The 17474-nt window shown below is 50.0% G+C and overlaps 1 protein-coding gene across 1 annotated transcript in view; it reads right to left on the minus strand.

The window, feature by feature from the left end:
* LOC146193512 (putative cytochrome P450 49a1) overlaps positions 1-17474 on the minus strand; it is a 107933-nt gene that overhangs the window by 34064 nt on the left and 56395 nt on the right. The window contains exon 8 of the mRNA XM_084600570.1: positions 1596-1829. Within this exon, the coding sequence (XP_084456696.1) occupies positions 1596-1829 (234 nt within the window). The remainder of the gene's footprint in view (positions 1-1595; positions 1830-17474) is intronic.

Genomic DNA, 17474 nt, shown 5'->3' on the forward strand with positions numbered 1-17474 from the left:
GCAAGCGCCGTCAGCTAACAAGGTTATTCAGCATGCATTGACATATTGCAACACAGGGCTTCCCAATGCGACTTTACACAGACAATGTACCACTCTTCAGTAGTCAACAGTTTAAGGATTACGTCGATAAGATTGACCTGCAACACGTCCGGTCTAGTTCGTACTATCCCCGTTCGAATGGAATGGCAGAAAGAACAGTACAGGAAGCTAAGAAGCTGTTAAGGCGGTTCCGTTTTGGCAGCACTGAATTTTGTGCCGCGTTACTTGAGTGCCCAAATTCACTTTGAGACTCTTCCCTGAAGTCCCCTGTGCAGAGGCTCATGGGCCAATAGACAAGAACACTGCTTCCTGTACAAAGCAGCCACCTGCAGTCACAAACAGTGCCACCCAAGACCATGCGACGAAGGCTAGAAGACATCAGGAGCAAGCAACGCTGCTTCTACAACAGAGGTACACAGCCTCTTTCAGAGCTTCGAGCTGGCTCGACCGCAACTATATACAACGTGACCTCAGGATCATGGTCCCCTGTCACGGTCTTACAGCGTGCTGAGACTCCTCGTGCCTACATCATCAAACAGAAGAGGGTCAACAAGGGTTAAGAGAACACCTCAATCCGGCTCCTCCTCCCTCGTTTCCAGACCACGAGACACCCGCGCCACTGCCTGCTGTGCGAGCCCAAGACATCACAGGGCAATCCAAATCTATACAACTCCGCAAGAGTCAGCGGAAGCGCCTAACACCACAAAGATACCCGGCGCCAGAGTTCTAAAACACCGCTTGTTTCGACTATATAAAAAAGAGGGGAGATCTGACATAATGCAGTCATGCACAAGCACCAAGCCGGACAGAAGCCGCCCCTATTTCTGTTATGTTACCGCTTGCCTATATAACCGCTGACCTTCTTGAATAAAGCGTCATTTATGCACCATTCCTCGTCGTGTCAACAGATAGCGTAGCCTGAGCCCTTTGACAACGATCACGAAGTGCCTTTTCAGAAGATAGGTACATGTAAAAACACCTACATAACTTGAGTGAACCGGTACCTGAATACGTGCACTTGCAGTTATAGACGCAGGATATCGATTCTTTCTCAATACCCTTAATGTTGATAGACTTCAGCCCATTGAATCAACTTTATGGCAGCTACAAAAGACCCAAGTAGTGGCCGCGCAAATACTTTGCACTTTAGCTGACAGCATTTGAAGCACTCGGTCATTTACTTTAATCCATATATCAAAAATATTGATAACAAATACCTTAAATCACGTCACAAAATTTATATGTTTTGGCTAAAGGCAACGAAGGAATATTCACCGAAATGCAATAAATATGAATAAATGTCAGTATAAGGCTTCAACTTAAGGAGAATCCCTTTGATGTTCATTCGAACCCTTTATGCCAGCAGAAAGAAAAATGTATGTCAGGCACTGATAGAAGCTTCAAATTGTTTGCATATATGAAGGCATCTGTCCCGCAGGGTATGTAGTCATATTGATGAGTATGGTGACAAGGATGGCGCTGGTATCATTAGCCATTCGAGCGACTGGTATGGACTCCGCGCTCAATGCTTTAGAACGAATAAAAAACAGACATACCTTTGCAACAAGGGTGCAGACCTCAAGCTCAGCGATTCTTTTACCGACGCAACTTCGCGGGCCAAAGCTAAATGGAAGAGATCCGAACGGGTGTGCAGTCAATGCCTCTCTTCCGCTGGTACTTTCATTGTGTTGGTTAGGTGATCGAAGCCACCTTTGTGGAAGGAACTCTGTTGCCCGAGTGAAGTTCTCCTCCAACCTTCCGGCTACGAACTGCTCAGTCCTAAGCACAACCTGCACAAGTGGTTAATGCGTGTTTGCCATTAAATCCATGTTTGATCGCAAGCTCCAGTAGCACCATTCTCCGTGGTACCAAGCTAATTCATCCGCTAAAGTTAGGTGCCGCCCATGCACAATTTTCATCTGCGCATTGCAACAGCTGCGTCACTCACTCATGCTCGCGCCGGCCTTACCGTTAGTAATCACTACACCACCAGCTCCACCATGCACTCCGCTCCACTTCCACGCTGGTTTAATCCAGTGCTTTCGCCGCCACAGCTAGCTACCTAGTTGCTTAGAGAAGGTCAAAAAGCTGCGAAAGTACCGCTGGTTTAAGTTCCTGCATGAATAAAGCGGTGGCCCGGCCGTGCATGTCTGCACTCTGTTCCAAGCGTAAGGCTGATACTGAGGCACTCTTACTGATGGAGCAGAGCGCGAAGCCTACAGAGCTTACGCTCGTTAACTGGGTTCGGCCGTAATGAACCCCACCAACAATTTTTTTGCGTGCGTTCGTGACGGTGCATGAAGAAGTCTCGATAAGTTTGATACCGCAAATAGAGGTTAAGCATTAGTTTCTCTACCGCTCCTATAATTTGCTATCATCAGGTACCTGAATAAAACCAATACGTTAATTTCTGTACACAAAAGAGAGTGAAATTTCCCAAGTTCTTCAAATAACGCTGCCATTATTTGGAATGAAAGGAGAAACAATGACCAACAATTCACAAAATATGCATGGCGTAAATATTAGTGAAATTACAATATTTAATCGATGACGCACAATATCCGGCATCGACGCGAATAAGTAAAACAAAAAACATACTGGAGAATAAAAAGAGCTATACACAGTTCGACATCGCTAGAAAGAATTGCATCTTCAAGACAGCTGTATTGCATTGTATTCCTGTCTACGAATATGGGTACACAAAGGTCAAGGTATCTTATTTTCCTGAAAAAATAGCTCACTTGCATCTAGGCAGGCAACTCTAGAGCCAATTGCATATTTCACATTGCGGGACGATACAAGAGATAGAATGCGTGCGACAAGCTCAAGGGGGAGAGAATGTTTAGAGAGAGTACCTAAATGACTTGGGAAGGAAAAACACTTTTCCTCAGTTGATAAAAAAACAATTAGTGGTTTTTAGCTCTGGTTAACCCTAGTTTAATTGCGAAAGGAGCGGCGGACGCTTCTTTTACCTGTATATATTGCCCTATCACGCCCTATCAGTGTAATGTGCTACAATATCCGGGACATTTAAGCTCATCCAATGAGGGCAGGAGACACGTCCACACGGCTTGGTTTTAAGACTGCGTTTATATGTATATATCAACCCACATATCAACTAACCCTTAAAACCAAGCTATGTGGACGTGTCTCAGCGTTGCAGGGGTAACGGGAATTCAAGGTTCTGGCAGGCTGATTCTGACATCCCCATCCATATGAAAGGAGCGACCCGAGTTGGCAGCTCCTGCCCGTGGCATAGTGGTAACGGGAACTCAAATGTCATGTCAGGCTCATTCTAGCGAGGCGAAGGGCACTTATATTAAAACCCCTCAATAAACTAAATGTAGCGCCAAGGTCAAGCGGTGCGCGACGCAACGGGCCACGGGCTACCGTGAACAACGGTTCTACCTCCCGTAGTATTGCTTTCGCAATAAAATTGACAATTCCCACACTATTCTTGTCCAAGCTTTATTCCCGCACCTTCCGGAGTACTAGCTCGGCATATGATATGGTGAAAATAGCACAATTCATTATCTGCCTCTGTAAATGAAAAAATAATGCTACGAAGATGACGAAGTGAGCAGTTCGCGCGGGGCGGAGTGCTTGCGCCAGGCCCGCATGGCCATAAAAGCATATTTCATCGTCATATAATTACATCGTTCTGCTTCTGTTGTGTCACCGTGATCCATCGCTTGTCATGCCACCACTAACATTTGGTTGGAGGTGCGGTTCATCCCCATCCTCGCCTTGCACCGTCGAAGCCAGCCATACTCCCGGTCCATCGGCCGAGAGTCCGTGGAGTTCGCCGCCCAGATCTGCCCCAGCCCTTTGTGCTCAGACCCGATCAGCGGCTCTCCCCAACCCCGTTCCCAGCCCTGACCACAACACACGACGACCAAGAAAAACCTAAAGCCGACCCGTCCGACCCCACAACGAAGCGACATTACGACCACTCGAGCGAAGACAGCACCCCCGCCCAAGTCGTTCGGCGTGTCCATGAGTGGGCAGTGGAGCGGGACGGAGCGCTCACGCTAGGCCCGCCGGCCATAACAGCATATTTTATCGTCATGTCATCCCGCCGTTCTGTTTCTGTTGTGTCACTGTGCTCCATCGCTTGTCATGCCACCATGTAACAATATCTTCAACCACCATAATTACCGCACTAAGAGCTGTACGATGATTTTAACATCATTTGGGCCAGCATGCAATCTGGGCTCAATTACTACTCAATTATTTTTCTGATGTTCCCTCGCAGTTCTTGAAGGCGTTACAGCATGTTAATTGAATATAATGAATTACATCTTAACACAACCCGTTGACACTTCTTTCAATTGTATTTGCTCTGCGGGCGAATTTGCAAATAAGCGATAAACATTTACTGTAGTTTATATTCGTGATATTAGGTAAAAACATCCAACATCCAACAAAAAAGACTCCGCACAGGGAGGAGGACAACAGCCAGTTTGCAGGTAAACACTGTGAGGTTCTATCAGATAGATGCTTCTAAAAATCCCACAGGGTTGTGGGTGTCTCGAATCTTTAAAACACATCGCTTCCTTGCAGGCACACCTCAGAATGCCGCAATTTAATAGTGCTGATGTGTTTTGTGATTCTCTTCGAACGCATGTAATTTTTGCTAGTTTCAGAGATATGCGGTGCACCAACACTTGTAATACAGCTTGTTTTAGCTTCACCTGCTGCCAGCGGAGCAGCAGCATCAATGAATTTACTTCCGGCTAAGTGTTTTGCATTCGTAAACACGCGAAGAAGCGACGCCGGATATCCGGCTAATCTGTGCATACTTATATGGTCAGCGATGTGTTTAATTTAATCTCAAGCGTATTTTTATAGTCACTAATGAAACGCTGCGTTCTTGCTTGCACTTTCGCGTTGAAAGCGGCAGCTCTTCAGTCGCAGATATGAAGATACACCGCAAAATTGTACAATCTGCAGTGACTGTTGCACGCGTAAAAGCAACGCGATGCGCACATGTAGTATTTGTTAGAGCAGCGTAAACATTCACGGCTTCATATCTTCTAGGCATTTGTGAAACAACACGTACTTCCTTATACAGGAAAGCTGTAACATATAATATATATTGTCACAGAAGCCAGTGGAACTGGTTAAGCAGATTTACTCACAACGAAGCAAAAGCACCGGCAAGATAAGGCATGAAACCGACTGGCGGGCGAGCACCGAGAGCTAAGAAGACGAGCTCGTGCCAGTCTCTCGAGCTCGCCACATGGCGGCGCCAATAAAATAACATCGCGGTATTGCCCCTGCCGGTTGAAAAGGCGATGCTCAATGGCAAGGCCAACGATAACCGTAGTCGGCGAGGATGCCGCGTTCACATAAAGCAGCGAAAGTAAGCAAAAAAACACAAAAAACACATGTAGCTTGACCTAGCGGGAGTAGAAGGGCTTCATCCTGGCAACATGTACGTCTTCCGATTATGCTTGCCATCGGTATGAGCGAACAGTTCCTTGCGAGATCACTTCGTAGGTAACGTCGCTGAGTTTGCGTTGTACTTCGTGCTGGCTGAAGTAGCGGCGCCGACGCTTCTCAGAGCGACTCCGCTGGCGAACAGGTGTTCACATCCAAACCTGATCGCCAGGGTTGTAATTACCTCCCTGTGACGAAGGTTATAAAGTCGAGCATCTTTATCTTGCTGTGTCCGCCAGCTGGCAAGCGGCCTCGGCATGCTGCACGAATTTGTCGGCACCGGCAATCGATGTGTGGGCAACATCTGGCAGTAGCATTGCGTCCAGCATGGTGACAGCTTCGTGACCTTACACCAGACGAAACGGTGCGAAACGGGTCGTTTCCTGGACTGCGGTGTTATACTCAAATGTTACATACGGTAGTATCTGGTCCCAGTTCTTATGGTCTTCGTCGACGTACATAGAAAGCATATCGGCGATGGTCTGATTGAGTCGCTCAGTAAGGCCATTCGTCTGAGGGTGGTAAGCTGTTGTTCTGCAATGACAAGTGGCACTGAGCCGCATCTTTCTTTTTTAAACGATATGTATTGCCTCAGGCCATCAATACTGCATGAGATGAAGGATAAATAAATGATTAAATGAATGGAAAAAGTCTGGCTGATTTTATGAAGTCCAGAAGTGAGCGATGATGTCCCTGCGTCCAAGTGACATATGAGGCAGGATTCATTGCTGAAAGGCCAGCTATGCTCAGGTACCGGGTTCGTGTTGGTTTGAGTACTGGGCAGTCCCACAGCATGTGGTGGAGGTCGGCCTCAACATCTTCGTTTTTACAGATCGGGCACCCTGGGCGGGGATGTAAGTGTCGGAAGTATGACCGCGTCCTAGTGACAGCTGGTGTAAGGGAAACACCAATCCGCATCCTCCTAAGCGCAACCTCATCTGCACGGGTGAGACCACTGGGAAGAGATATCACACACGGAGGGATACGTGCACTTGTGCGGCGCTGGAGGTGTTCCTTTCTTGACAAAAGGAGTGTAGCGTCGTCCACTTCGAGGTTCCGTGGTATTGATACGTCTTGGTTCACGAGGCGGGTTAATAAATCAGGTTGACTTGGGGAAGGCAGCAGATCCCGTGGGACCCATTCAATGCATATTGACTGTGGGACGCGTGCCGCAAGCTGGTGGATGTCTTGGCAAAATTTAGGGCAGTGGCTGACACGTCGGTGCGGACGTACTGCTTGAAGTGCGTCAGTGCGGATGACAACGTGGGCTGTAGAAAGCATGGTAATGAAAGCCACGGAGCAAAGTGCCTCCTGCACTGCCACGAACTCAGCGCAGAATGATGTAAGTGGTTCCGAAAGCTGAAACGTAGTGGTCTGATTCAGACTAGGTCTCCGTGGACTGTAGATTGCTGTTTTGGCTTCACAGCCTTGCAGGCTTCCATCCACGTGCACTACTATGGAATCTTGCGGCAGGTGAGTATCTTGCTCTTCAACTTTCTGGCGAAGCAATGATGCCGAGTTGGCAGATGTTGGTCTGCGGATATCAGTTGGCTTGTTGTCTCCTAACTGTACAAATTTCCAGGGAGGGAAAACTAGCGCAGGTGGCTGAAGAATAATGTGTGGCGATGCATACGCCCATAGTGCTTGCGTGGAATGTGACAAAGTGGCCTTGAGTCTGCGAGCATCACGGCGCTGCTGCACCCGTTCATCGATGGTGTTGAGCTGCGCATTCTCCTTGAACGCTACGACCGCTGTGAGTCGTGGAAGGATGTTATGGTCCTCATAGCTGCTCGATTTACGGCTTCAAGGTGATCTCATTGTGCTCTTGTAAGATGCTGGAACTTGGCCTGATAAACAATACGGGCTGCAGAACCGCCCTCACTAAATGGCGTGCTACAGACGAGCCAGTGCCACCCGTTTTAGGGGCAATTCTTATTAAACTCATAGTTTGAAGTGCTTGCTTTTTTGCCTGAGAAAGACAAGAAATCGCTGATCTTGATTGGTGAATTGTGAAGCCCAGAATGTACAAGCTCGAACTTCCTTGTATTGGGGTGCCTGATAGAGAGACACAAATTGGATTTGAGGTAAGTTTACGGCGTCTCCAGCTTTGGCGACTGACGTGTACGAAGTTTTACACACACAAAGTTGAAGGCCAATGAAAGATGCGTAATCAGAGGTTACGTCTTATGCTGACTGAAGGGCTGCCTCTTGAGTGAGAAGATTATGGTGAGCGCTCCATACCGTGATATCATCTCCTTGTTGCAAAAACTTGATTTCAGGCATATCATGTAAGCTTCACGCTAATGAGATGAAAGTAATATTGAACAACGTCGGAGACAGTACTGATCCCTGGGGCACGCCACGTAGTGAAACAAATGAACCAACTGTGTCACCACTGAGGCGAATTGCACGTTTTCTTCCGTCCAAAAATGATGCGATAAAAGTGCGTACTCTCGCAGGGAGATGAAGCTAGTCAATGGCAATCAGGATTGCAGCATGACTGATGTCATATGCCTTTTCAACGTCCATTGCTAATATGGTACGTACATTGCGGCTGCGGGTAGATGATAGAACTGCTGATGCCAAGACAGCCAAGCATTTCATATATAAGAAAGAGGGGGCAGGGGTGTGTTTGTGACGCGCCTGTCGCTCTGTTGGGGGCAGAAATGCGCTTTTTAAACGGTTTCGGTGAAGGGGGATGTAATTGGTTGATCTACGCATGCGTGGTCATTGCTATATATTGCAGGTCTTTTCAGTGCAATAAACCAGATGTATCCAAATCCAAATTCACTTTATTTCCAACCTACAAAGTGGGGGCCGCCAGGGAAAAAGCTGTCACAGACAGCTTGACTGGGCCCTGGGGGCCTACAGGCAGCATCTCGCAGAGGATTTCACAACACAGTCAAAAAATGGATATGTACATGAGATCCAAATCAAAAGAATTATACACACATCAGATATCAGAAATGAATATTGTAACGGGTGTTGAGCCAAACGTCCAGGCAACGCCCTGAGCCTAAAAGACTGCCGAAGTCCGAGAGCGGTCCGAGCAACGGTCTGAGCGCGGTTCCAGGCAACCAACTTCGTCGTCTACGCCAACTAGCAACCACTTCATCGTCTACGTCAACTAGCCACTGATTGTCTCCGTTTCGTCATCGACTATAGTTTGTAACACTGCCCCCCTCCTCTGTAGCATCGACTCGATGCGACGCGGTGCTACTAGGAAGAAGTCAGCGAAAGGGTGTACTAAAATGTCACAAGGACCCAGCGGCGTCGCCTAAAAGTTCAGTCACGTATGATCATGATAGGGCTTCAGCCGAACCACGTGCACGACTTCAGGACGCTGTGGCCTTCGGGATGGAGCTGAAGCTACGGGAACAACGGCGTAGGTGACTTCACTGATACGCGAACAATCTCGTAAGGGCCGAAGTATCGGCGCAGTAATTTTTCAGATAAGCCGCGATGACGAACAGGTGTCCAAACAGGCCGCGATGACGAACAGGTGTCCAAACCCAGACGAGGTCGCCCGGCTCGTAAGTGACGATTCTTCGGCTGAGGTAATACCGAGCAGCGTCATTCGCCTGTTGTCGGTGGATTCTGAGGCGTGCTAGTTGCCGCGCTTCCTCAGCCCGCTGTGCAAAGATGTCGGCGTCAAGTTCGGCGTCAGAGCCGCAAGAAGGACTAACTGGCATCATGGCATCCAACGGCGTGCTCACTTGGCGACCGAAGACAAGTTGGAACGGGGTCAGTCGCGTCGTCTCTTGAGTGGCGGTATTGTACGCGAAAATTATATAGGGCGAAATCGCATCCCAGGTGCGATGTTCTGCGTCCACATACATAGAAATATGTCGGAGAGGGTGCGATTGAGGCGCTCCACCAGCCTGAGGGTCTGAGGGTGATACGCCGTCGCAAGTCGATGGCTAGTGTGAGTTAGAGTCGTGACCAACCGGATTAGGCGAGCCGTAAAAGCTGTTCCAAGGTCAGTGATTACCACGGCGGGGGCGCCATGACGTAGGACAATGTTATGAACGAAAAATTGAGCAACTTCGGCTGCAGAACCTTTAACAAAGGAAGCGGTCTCTGCGTACCGTGTTAGGTAGTCTGTCGCGACGACTACCCAACGGTTGCCAGACGAGGACTTCGGAAAAGGACCGAGAAGATCCATGCCCACTTGATGGAAAGGGGTCTTCGGCGGAGCAATAGGCTGAAGAAATCCAGTGGGTTTCAATGGCGGAGACTTGCGACGTTGACAGTTACGAATGAGCGTACATAAGCCCGCACCGATGGGAGTAACCTGGGCCAGTAATACTTTTGTCGAATTCGTGCAAGTGTAGAGCTCACCCCCAGGTGGCCGGCAGTGGGTTTATCAAGACAGGCACTCAATATATCTCGGCGCAACTCGTAGGGCACAAGGAGAAACGTCTCTTCAGTGTTAGCGAAATTTCGCTTGTAGAGCACGTTACCACGCAGAGTGAACGTCTGAAGCCCACGATGAAAAACACGGGGAATACGGGCGTCGACGCCCTGCAGATAGTCGACGAGTGACGCTAACTCTGGGTCCATTCTCTGCAGCTGCGCCATTTGGGTTGTACTAATAGCCCCCAGAAAGGGAAAATCATCGGACATATGGCGATGGGCGAGCGCGACAGACAGTCAGCATCCTGATGCTTCCGTTCTGATTTGTATACGACTGTTACGTCATACTCTTGTAATCTAAGGCTCCATCTAGCCAATCGTCCTTAGGGGTCTCTGAAGCTCGCGAGCCAGCATAATGAATGGTGGTCGCTTATAACGCGGAAAGGTCGGCCGTAGAGGTATGGTCGGAACTTGGTGGGGGCCCATATTACCGCCAGACATTCTCTCTCAGTTGTTGAATAGTTGGTTTCGGAGCGGGTAAGAGTTCGGCTCGCGTAAGCGATGACCCGTTCTGCACCGTCTTGCCACTGAATTAGTACTGCACCAACCCCAACGTTGCTGGCATCAGTGTGGGCGTCAGTTGCGGCGTTTTCGTCTAAATGGCCTAGTATCGGAAGATTCTGTAGGCGGCTGCGAAGCTCAAGAAAAGCGGCCTCTTGTTCACTTCCCCACAGGAACGGCGTGTCATCTCGAGTCAGTGTGGTTAGCGGTTCTGCGATGTGCGAAAAGTCTCGTACAGAGCGCCTGTAATAGGAGCACAAACCTAAGAACCATCGAACCGCTTTCTTGTCAGTAGGGTGCGGAAAACCAGAAACGGCAGCTGTCTTTTCGGGGTCCGGGCGAACACCTTTTGCGCTGACCACGTGACCAAGGAAGCGAAGTTCCTCAAAGCCGAAGTGACATTTCTCCGGTTTGATTGTCAGATTGGCGTCTCGGAGAGCTTTTAACACAATGCGTAACCTTTCTAGGTGTTGGCCGAAGGTGGTCGAAAATATGACATCGTCCAGGTAGACCAAACACGACTGCCACTTCAAACCGGACAAAACGGGGTCCATCATGCGTTGGAACGTGGCCGGTGCCGAACGGTAGCACCTTAAACTCATACGAGCCATCGGGTGTCACGAAAGCCGTCTTCTCCCGGTCTCTCTCATCCACTTCTATTTGCCAGTACCCACTTTTTAGGTCTAGCGACGAGAAGTATCGTGCATCTCGCAGTCGATCGAGTGCGTCGTCTATGCGGGGAAGTGGGTAAACGTCCTTTTTAGTGAAGAGATTAGGTTTTCTGTAATCGACACAGAACCGCAGAGTATTGTCCTTCTTTCTGACGAGAACAACCGGCGAAGCCCACGGGCTTGTAGACGGCTGAATGACATCGTCGGAAAGCATTTCGGTGACCTGTCTCTGAATCGCTGCTCCTTCCGTTGGAGAAACGCGGTATGGGCGTTGGCATACGGGGCGTGTGTTCTTGGCGACCGGAGTTCGGGCCACTTTGGAAGACGTTGCGAAGCAGTCTGCAAAATCTGCCAAGACAGCCGAAAGAAGATCTTTCTGAGCCGGCGATAACTCGGTGTTTATTTCGACAGGTGGCAGAACGTGACGAGGTCCAGTGTCGTCTTGAAGGGCTTCTTCCACGGTGCACAAATGTGGACACTCCGCGACATCTTGGAGGAAGGAGATTACCGTGCCTTTGACGAGGTGCTGAAATTCGTTTGAAAAGTTGGTGAGCAGAACGGTAGTGCAGCCATCCCGTAGGTGGTCGAGGCCTCGGGCAACAATGAGACCCCTCTCAAGCAGCAGCGAGATATGACCCTCCGCCATGCCCTCAAAGTCAAGAAATAGGTCATTCTGCACGCGCATTACGACACTGCACCCTGGTGGCACCGTGACATCATCCTCCACAATACGCAGAGCATGGCTACAGGGATCGCGGGTGTCTAAGCGTGCCACTGCCCGTTTGGTCGAGAATGTGACTCGTACCTCGTGTAGGTCCATGACAGCACCGTTTGCCTCAGAAAGTCGAGCCCCAGAATCAAATCTCTCGAAAATTCGCGCAAGACAACAAATTCCCCAACGTAGACGAAACCCCGGATGCCAATTCGGGCTGTGCACCCTCCGGCCGAGCTAATGAGGTGACCTCCAGCCGTGCGAATGCTAGGGCCCAACCATGGCGTCACAACTTCGCTCAATTCCTGGGCGAGGGCGTGGCTCATCACTGAATAGTCTGCACCGGTGTCAAGTAACGCGATCGTGTTAGTTCCGTCAAGTGTCACGCACAAATCAGAAGTAGCCCCTCGGATGCGGTCGCTACCCTGCCGCTGTGAGGAATCAGCGTATCGGTGTATCGGCGGCGGAGGATCTTCAATTTTTCCGACAGCAGCGACCCTGCCTCCGGAGACCGTTGGAGTTAGTTTTCACGGTGTGGACTTTGAGAACGCCACTCAGCATTGCTGGGGTCTCTGCGAGGGCTCGGGGAACGGTACCGCAGCGGAGATGACGATCCTGAGTCATAGCGCCTGTATCTTCCAGGCCTCTGACTAGCCGACAGATGAGCTTCTATTTCGAGCGCCCGTTCGCCGTTCCGTGGACAGGGCGCATCGGGTGCGAAGCCGCGAAGTCCCACTCGGCGATACGGGCATGCACGGTAAAGGTGGCCTGCCTCCCCGCAGTGGTAGCAGATCGGCCTGCGGTCCCGCGTACGCCACACGTCCGACTTTCGAGGGCGTGTAACAGGCACCAGAGCTTGAGCCGATACATCATACGGTCTGATGTGACTAACCACCGGTGTCGGGTCAATACGACCACAGGCAGCTGCTTGACGTGCAACGAACGCGTACGTTCGTTTGTCGTCGACCCGTGGAGGCATGGTAGCGACAGGATCGTAGGCAGCTGCCTGAGAAACAACGGACGTGTGCTTGGGCATTTCATCGCCGCGCTGCAGTACGTTGGTGACCGGGAATTCACGAGCAGCCTGGCGTACTTCATCTCTGACGACTTCGGTCAGTGAGGTCACTGGCACACTCTGAGACAGACGGAAACGTTGGAGTTCCTCTCGATGAACCGACCGAATGAGGTCGCGTAATGCGTCCGCACCGCCTCCATGGCACGACGAAAAAACATTTGGGGCCAGGCTGCTGACATCTCGGTTGTACTGCCGGGCCCGTTGTTGGAGCGTCGTTTCCATGGTCGTTGCTTCCGCGAGGAATTCAGCAACGGTACGCGGTGGACTGCGAACGAGGCCCGCAAACAGCTCCTGCTTAACTCCACGCATGAGGTGGCGAAGCTTCGTCTCCTCTTTCATATTGGGGTCTGCGCGCTGGAAAAGACGGGTCATGTCTTCACAGAGCATGCGTACACTTTCATTTGGCCGCTGGTTTCTGGACTGAAGTGCAGCTTCAGCTTTCTCGCGGCGATCGGCGTTGGGGAATGTGGTCAGAAGTTCATGGCAAAATGCGTGCCAGGTGGTAAGGGCGCCCTCGTGGTTTTCGAACCACGTACGCGCAGACCCTTCTAGGGCGAAGTAAACATTATTGAGCTTTCACTCGTCACTCCAGCCGTTGTACCGAGCCACTCGCTCGAAGGTAGCCAGCTAATCCTCAGCGTCTTCGAAGACGTCGCCGTGAAAAGATTGTGGTGTTCGCGGCGGGTGGCAAAGGATCGGAGCTGAGAGCCTGGGATCAGTGACCATGTCGAGGTGGCTCGAGAGTTGCGGCTGCGTGATCCTCGTAGGGGTGGAAAGGGGCCCAACCTCAGGCGACTATCCGCGGAGGCGGCGACTGAGTCACTGGTGGACCGGAGTCAGATCCGTCGTGAAGCGTGTAAACGTGGGAAAACGTACCCTGCACCTCCACCAGACTGTAACGGGTATTGAGCCAAACGTCCAGGCAACGCCCTGAGCCTAGAAAACTGCCGAAGTCCGAGAGCGGTCCGAGCAGCGGTCTGAGCGCGGTTCGAAGCAAACCAACTTCGTCGTCTATGCAAACTAGCAACCACTTCATCGTCTACTTCAACTAGCCACTGATTGTCTCCGCTTCGTCGTCGACTATAATTTTTATCGATATGAACATCGCCATATTTATTCATTGCCTGAACATAAAATTTGTTAATTCGTGTCTAAATGTGTTAAGCGGGGCAGTAAAGTCAATGTGGGCTTTAAGTTTATTATAAAGTGATGGTATGCGGTAGTCAAGAGTGGCCCGGCCATAACTTGTTCGTGTATGTGGCACTGGCGTTAGTTCACTGCATAAGCTGTAAGCATGCAAGGGACGGTGCGTATCATTGGGAAGGTTACGTTTATGCATATAGAGAGACAGTTTGCAATCATATAATTTAGTTGCTTTAAGCATACTATGTTTAGTGAACAAGGGATCAGTAGATAGCTGGCTAGGGTTTCCATAAAAGTTGTCAAGAATTCGTAGCACCTTTTTTTGTAGCCGCTCGAGTTTATAATTATGGATGGTTGTAACTCCCCAAACTAAAATGCAATATGAAAGACGAGAGTAGCAATTAGCAAAATATATTGCTTTTTTGAGCCTCACTGGAAGTAATTCTCTCAGCTTATAGAGACAGCCAACTGTTTTGCTTAATTCTATCGCCAGCTTGCTAACATGTGTGTTCCACGACATGGTTTCTTCAAACCAGACGCCTAAACATTTTTCTGAAGTTGCACGCTGCAATGCTGTACCTTGAAAGTTTAGGACTAGCTCAGTGTCACAGGCTTTGTTATAAGGCTTGAAAATAATATATTTAGCGCCTGTCCCGTGCCCTTCCTTTTCTCTCGTGTGCGTGTGTGTTTTTCTGCGCTAAGAATTCCTTCTGATGCCTGAAGGAAAAACGGCGGCTGCAGGAAACCTCTCTCGGCGATGGTGACCTGGACAGGCGTGGCTGGAGGAATGGAGGTGGGACCTTGTCGTTGAGGTATTGGTCGATGTTCCGAGGTAATTCGTCATAACGTGGCCGAGGGGCATCCGGGGAAAGACCACGCAAGCCCATCCGACGGTACGGGCAGTGGCGCAGAACGTTTCTGGCTTCGCCTGTGCGAAAGCACAAAGGCAGATTGTGCGGTATGCGCCACGCGTATGCTTTACGAACGGGTGGTCGAGCTTCAGGCACACCAGTCGAAACTGGATATTGGGGGGGAGGGGGGGGACGAGCGGGAGGAGCAGGGTTGGAGGGTGCCGATGGTTCAGGCGCAGGGGTACGCAACACATCATTGTACGTCATGATGTGTGGGGAAGGCGGCTGGGGCGAAATGGCACTGCTTGGCGGAGCTCTTCGCGCCCGAGATGCCCCTAACACGTGGATGTTGCCAGAGAGAGGGCAGCTTTTGCAGCTCTTCGCGCACGATGCTTCGGATAACTTCGCGAAGGCTTCACTGTCGTTTCCGGCCATTGGCAAGCGGAAGTCTACGGCAGCGATGTTCGCAGAGCAATCAAAATGTACAAATCGCTGATTGAAGGCACGCTCGATGCTTGTTGCTTCTTTCGTAAAATCAGACAGTAAATGGAGGGTCACGTACAAGGCCAACGTACAGCTGCTTCTTGAAGCCTTGCATAAGGGGGCGCACCTTCTTTACCTCCAACATGGACGGATCCGACCGGTTGAAAAGGCGAGTCATTTCTTCGACAAACATGACGACACTTTCATAGGGCCGCTGTGCTTGGGACTGTAGAGCGAGTTCGGCCATCTCTTTTCTTGCATCGTTGCCAAATGTCTCGATCAGCTGCCGCCGGAAATCCAGCCAGGTGGTAACGGAAGCCTCATGGTTTTCGAATCACCTCTTGGCGGCATCCTCTTGTGCGAAATAAACATTCTGCAATTTCCGTTCCTCGTCCAACACATTAAACACAGCGACCCGGTCGTAGCTCGTCAACCAGTCCTCAACGTCTTCAAATGTGTGGCCATGGAACGGCGTGGGCATACGCGGAGTAGGGTAGATAGCGACTGGGCACTCACGGGAAGCTGAATGGTCTGGATTGCCGCTGTAGTCATCGTGGTTCGCGGTGGTGAAACAAGAGGACCACACTCGGGTGCTAAGCCTCTCAAGCGACGGCTCGCCTTGTGCACAGGTGTCATGTCCACGGTGTGTAGATGGGCGTAGGGGGCAGCCAGAGGCTCTTCGTACATGGGATGACCCATCACCTCCACCGAAAATGTCACAGAATCCAGTGGAACTGGTTAAACAGATTTACTCATAACTAAGCAAAAGCACCGGCAAGATAAAGCACGGAACCGACTGGCGGGCGAGCACCGAGAGCGAAGAAGACAAGCTCGTGCCAGTCTCTCGAGCTCGCCACATGGCGGCGCCAGTAAGATAACATTGCGGCAATATGGTTTCATAACATAAAATATATATGCTTTCAAGCTTATTTTGCACGCAGGCATGTTCCGATATGGTCATTCAAGTTTAGCTTCACGATCCGCCTGATTTGTGTTGAGGAGCGGAAATACTGTCTCGTAAAAGTTCCGTTGATGGCAGGTTGGTCCAGTTTGAGAAATCGGACACGACCTGTCCTATATATGACCACTATACAGGATTGGTCCGCCCGGTTTCATATCCATTCCAGACTTGTATGTCCTGTTCGAGATGTATACTGTAAATGGTCTGTCCGTTCTTAGCTCAATACAAGAATGGTATGTCCTATTCGAGATATATTCTGTAAATGCTCTGCCGTGTATTACCTCAGTTACGGACCGGACCGCCTACATTGATATTCATACCGGACATGACTTGTCCGGTATTAACCTGTAAGCTTCATGCAGGGCTGGGCACGTCGGTATGAAATTTATTTAGGACAATACAGGACCGGTAAAACCCGTTTGGCGCCATGCAGGATTTTCACTAGGGTAACACACCTGCCTGCCTTTCTGGTCTTGTTAGCTGTACCCCTATTCTTGGTGCGCGGCATTGAAGTCGCCTGTAATTATTAGGGGGCTCTGCCAGCTGTTTTGATAGCGTTCTTGAAGAGAGACCTGAATCGTATTTTCTTTTCCTTCGGTGTGCCCTATGAGGTGACAATGTCAATGCTTGGACCGTTCGTGCCACCCGTGTTCATTTCTACTAGTACCGCTTCAGTGTCCTTGGAGTAGTTTCATGCTGGGTGGTCACGACGTTTCTTTTGACGAGAACAGCTACTCATGATTTGTTGTATTTGTCGCTGGCGTAGACTCAGTAGTTCAGCAGCCACAAGGTTCGGTGCTCTCCCTATTGCTTTGCAACATAGATATGATTAACCTCCCGCCCCTGCTCAAAAAATAACAAGTATCAAGTTCAGCCTCTACGCAGACGATATCAACATACGGCTGAGCTCAGGCTTGGACGCAGAAATACAGGAGGAGCTCCAGCACGCGTCTAGTACGGTCACAGAGTACGCTGAAAATGTAGCCCTCAAGCATTCACCGCAAAAATCGGAGCTACTATTCTACACGAACCAAAACGAAAGCCAAGCTTAGAAATAACAGTGGATTGTCAAAACGTGCCCCAGGTTAATCAGTTAGCATCCTTTGACTCATCATCCAGGTAGACGGCAGAAACGGGTTTATAATAGGCAAGCTACAAACCTATGCTGTAAGGTAACGGG

The sequence above is a fragment of the Amblyomma maculatum genome, chromosome 4 (assembly GCF_055883805.1).
Source record: "Amblyomma maculatum isolate TAMU_Amacu chromosome 4, ASM5588380v1, whole genome shotgun sequence".
In the NCBI taxonomy this organism is placed as follows: Eukaryota; Metazoa; Arthropoda; class Arachnida; order Ixodida; family Ixodidae; genus Amblyomma; species Amblyomma maculatum.